We start from the raw sequence: 3,703 nt of genomic DNA, 5'->3' as shown, positions 1-3,703 counted from the left end.
GGAGTCTGGTTAGATGTAGAGATTTCAATAAGTATGTCGTTGTATTAGTTAGAGTTGGAGTTTGTAGTTTATAAGTACATTGGACCCAAACTATGCTGCTGGGAGAATATATCTCAGAGAAGAATTGGGATTTTTGAGTTATTGTGTTTGGCAGTTATGGAGTTCTTTAACTAGAAGATTTATTTTGTTATTAAGTTGAGCAGAGTTTTCCTCCAAACTAGGTTGGAGGAAATTCCTCCAACATATTCTATAAAAATGACATGTGTACTCTATATGTGAGAAGCACATGCTTTTTTTAACTAGCATGTGAGAAACACATTCTTATTAAATAAAATTTCTTTCATTTGTCCTTACAATTAAAAAAAGTATGTGCTTCTCACATGTAGAGGACACATGTCATTTTTATAGAATAGGTTGGAGGAATTTCCTCCAACCTAGTTTGGTGAAAAACTTTGTCCAATTAAGTTTTGTTGCATTATTTATCGATCTCTAATTGATGTTTTTTTAAGTAATTTGGTAGTGCAAATACTTGGTTCTTGGATGAAATAGAAATTAAGAAAATGTTTCAGTTAGGTTTAATATAAGTTCTTAGTATAAGTAGTCTTTGTTATTCAATACGCTTTACCTTTGAACATTTCCATTTGTCTTTCCCAATTAGCTTAGTTTTCAGATTTTTTTTTCTTCTCATTTTATCTTGGTGTTTCTCTTGTATAATTCCTATGTATCTGAGTTACGCTTTCACTTTTTAATGATATTTTGATTTCTTATAAAAAAACAAAAACAATTCTTAGTAAGTGTCATGTCTTGCGATGCCCTTGGGATGTGTCAGTTAGCCCAAATTCTTTTCTAATCGTGACAATATCATTTTCACTAGGTGAAGATTAGAGAGGAAAGCATGACAGAAACCGCTGTGACCCTTGTCATCAATGAGTTGGTTCAGTTGATCGCTCATGAATCAAAATTGCTACAGGGTATCCACCGAGATGTTGTGGACATTAAAGATGAACTTGAGAGCATCCAGTGTTTCCTCAAAGATGCAGATAAAGGAGACCTCCAAGATAGCGTAAAAACATGGGTGAAACAAGTGAGAGAAGTAGCCTATCATATAGAAGACGTAATAGATGAATATGTTCTTCACATGGCACAACATCGTCATCAGCGAAGTGTTATTGGTTTCCTCCATAAAATTGGCCACATATTCAAAAAACTAAAACCACGTCATGACATAGCTACCAAGATTCACGATATTAAAATATCAATCCGTGAAATCAAAGAAAGAAGTGAAAGATATGGTTTTCGTTTTGTAGAGCAAGGATCAAGTAGCAGTGAATCCAATGTAACATGGCATGACCCTAGAGTGGGTTCACTTTTCATTGAGGAAGATGAAGTTGTGGGGATTGAGTCTACGAGGGATGAACTTGTAAGCTGGTTGGTGGGGGAAGCATCTAAACGCTCTGTGATGTCAGTGGTAGGCATGGGCGGAATTGGTAAAACAACTCTTGCTAAGAAAGTATACGAGAATGAATCTGTGAAAGGACATTTTGACTGTCGTGTTTGGATCACCGTGTCTCAATCATACAACGTGCAGAAGATACTCATGTCCATGATAGAGAAAATCTACCATGGAAATACAATAGCTCCAAGGCAAATAGACATGACAGACGAGATCACACTAATTAGCCAGCTGAGGAAATGTTTAGAACAAAAGAGGTATGTTGTGGTTTTTGATGATGTCTGGAAGACAGAGTTTTGGGAAATTGTGAAACATGCCTTACCATGCAATGACAGAGGAAGCAGGATTATTATCACAACACGCAGTGATCTCATTGGTCTATCTTGTAAAGAATCTTTATCCGATCAGGCCCACAAGTTACAACCACTGTCTCAAGACAAGGCTTGGGAATTGTTTTGTAGAAAGGCATTCCAATCCGAGTTTCAAAGGTGTTGTCCCAAAGATTTGGTGAAACTGTCGATGGAAATTGTCAAAAAATGTGAAGGCCTACCACTTGCAATTGTTGCCATAGGTGGTCTTCTGTCAACAAAGGAAAAGGTGTCATTCGAATGGAAAAAGTTGCATGATAGCCTCAGTTCTGAGCTAGAATGTAATCCACACCTTACAAGTGTAACCAAAATTCTCTCTCTTAGTTATCATGATCTTCCGTGCTACCTAAAGTCTTGCTACTTGTACTTTGGCATTTTTCCAGAGGACTACTCAATCACAGGTGCAAGATTACTTCGACTATGGGTAGCTGAGGGCTTTATAAAAGGAAAGAAGGGAAAAGCATTGGAAGATGTGGCAGAGGAATACTTCAATGAGCTCATCCACAGAAACTTGGTTCAAGTTTCATTTGGGGAGCTTGATAATGAGATCTATAGAAAGTATAGAATCCATGATCTGCTGCATGAAACCATCCTATCGAAGACTGGAGAGTTGAATTTCTTTCAAGTTTTGGAAGCAGGTGATACCACTTCCCATGGTATAAGTCGGTGCCTATCCATCCATGATGCTAAAGAAGACATTTTTGAGACAAGTGAATACTCTCGGGTTCGTTCTGTTTTTCTCTTCAACATTAATGAAATGCCCAATTCTTTCATAGTTAAATTGTTCAAAAAGTTCAAGCTTTTGAAAGTGTTAGATTTTGAAGATGCTCCTATTGATTATCTTCCTCAAGAAGTGGGTAATTTATTCCATTTGAAGTACTTAAATTTGAGGAGAACAAAAGTGAAGATACTTCCAAAGTCAATGGGTAGGCTACACAATCTGCAAACACTAAATGTCGTGCAAACCTTAGTGCGTGAGCTTCCAATTGAGATATTTAGGCTTTATAAGCTAAGACATATTTTGGCTCATTCTCATGACTTCGAAATTAAAAGTAGCCTTTATTCGGCGCGAGGAGTAAAAGTACATGAAGGGGTTGGATGTTTAAACGAATTGCAGGAGCTATCAATTATTGAGGCAAATCATCATGGGGTTGGTTTATTTGAAGAGCTAGAAAAGTTGAGGCAGTTGAGGATGTTGGGCATTTCAAATATGACTGCAGAACGTGGGAGGGTGCTATGTACCTCCATACAAAAAATGGTCCACCTTAACATTTTGATTGTAGGCTCAATTAGTGAAGATGAGATTATAGACTTAGAATCAATTTCTTCGCCACCTCCATTTCTAAAGCATATCGTTCTATGGGGGCGATTGGAGAAGTTGCCCAACTGGATTTCAGAGCTTCAGAATCTAGTCACACTAGCCTTATTTTTCTCATCATTAGAGGAAGATCCACTGCCATTTGTCCAGGCTTTGCCTAATCTAACTAACCTATCCCTCAATCATGCGTATGATGGGGAGCAGCTGCATTTCGAGGATGGCGGTTTTCGAAAACTCAAGAAGCTCACACTCAGAGAGTTGAAAAACTTAAAGATGGTGGAAATAGGCATAGGATCACTGCCTGTTCTTGAGCAACTAGAGATTGGGCCATGCCTACGAATGAAGGAGGTACCCTATGGAATCCAACACCTGGAAAGCCTAAAGATTCTCGACTTCTATGAAATGCAAGGAGAATTTGTGCTACGGATGCAACCAGATGGAGGGGAAGATTATTGGAAAGTCAAGAAGGCAAGTACTATATATTTCAGGTATAGGATTAAAGGAGAAAGATATCAAATATATAAGCTCGGTGACTCAGACTTGTTGGAGCGTTTGAAAGGGTGA

General features: G+C 38.0%; 1 protein-coding gene across 1 annotated transcript; it reads left to right on the top strand.

Moving 5' to 3' along the window:
* Window positions 1-895: 895 nt before the first annotated feature.
* LOC132169246 (disease resistance protein RPM1-like) lies at window positions 896-3,703 on the top strand. The gene has a single exon (XM_059580311.2). It carries the CDS (start codon window positions 896-898, stop codon window positions 3,701-3,703), a length of 2,808 nt encoding a protein of 935 aa, XP_059436294.2.

The sequence above is a fragment of the Corylus avellana genome, chromosome 1, assembly GCF_965113065.1.
Source record: "Corylus avellana chromosome 1, dhCorAvel1.hap1.2, whole genome shotgun sequence".
Lineage (NCBI taxonomy): Eukaryota > Viridiplantae > Streptophyta > Magnoliopsida > Fagales > Betulaceae > Corylus > Corylus avellana.
This window is presented reverse-complemented; position numbering and strand designations above follow the sequence as displayed.

Coding starts and splice junctions, on each gene's coding strand:
- LOC132169246 (XM_059580311.2), top strand. CDS start 896: ATGACAGAAACCGCTGTGACCCTTGTCATCAATGAGTTGGTTCAGTTG.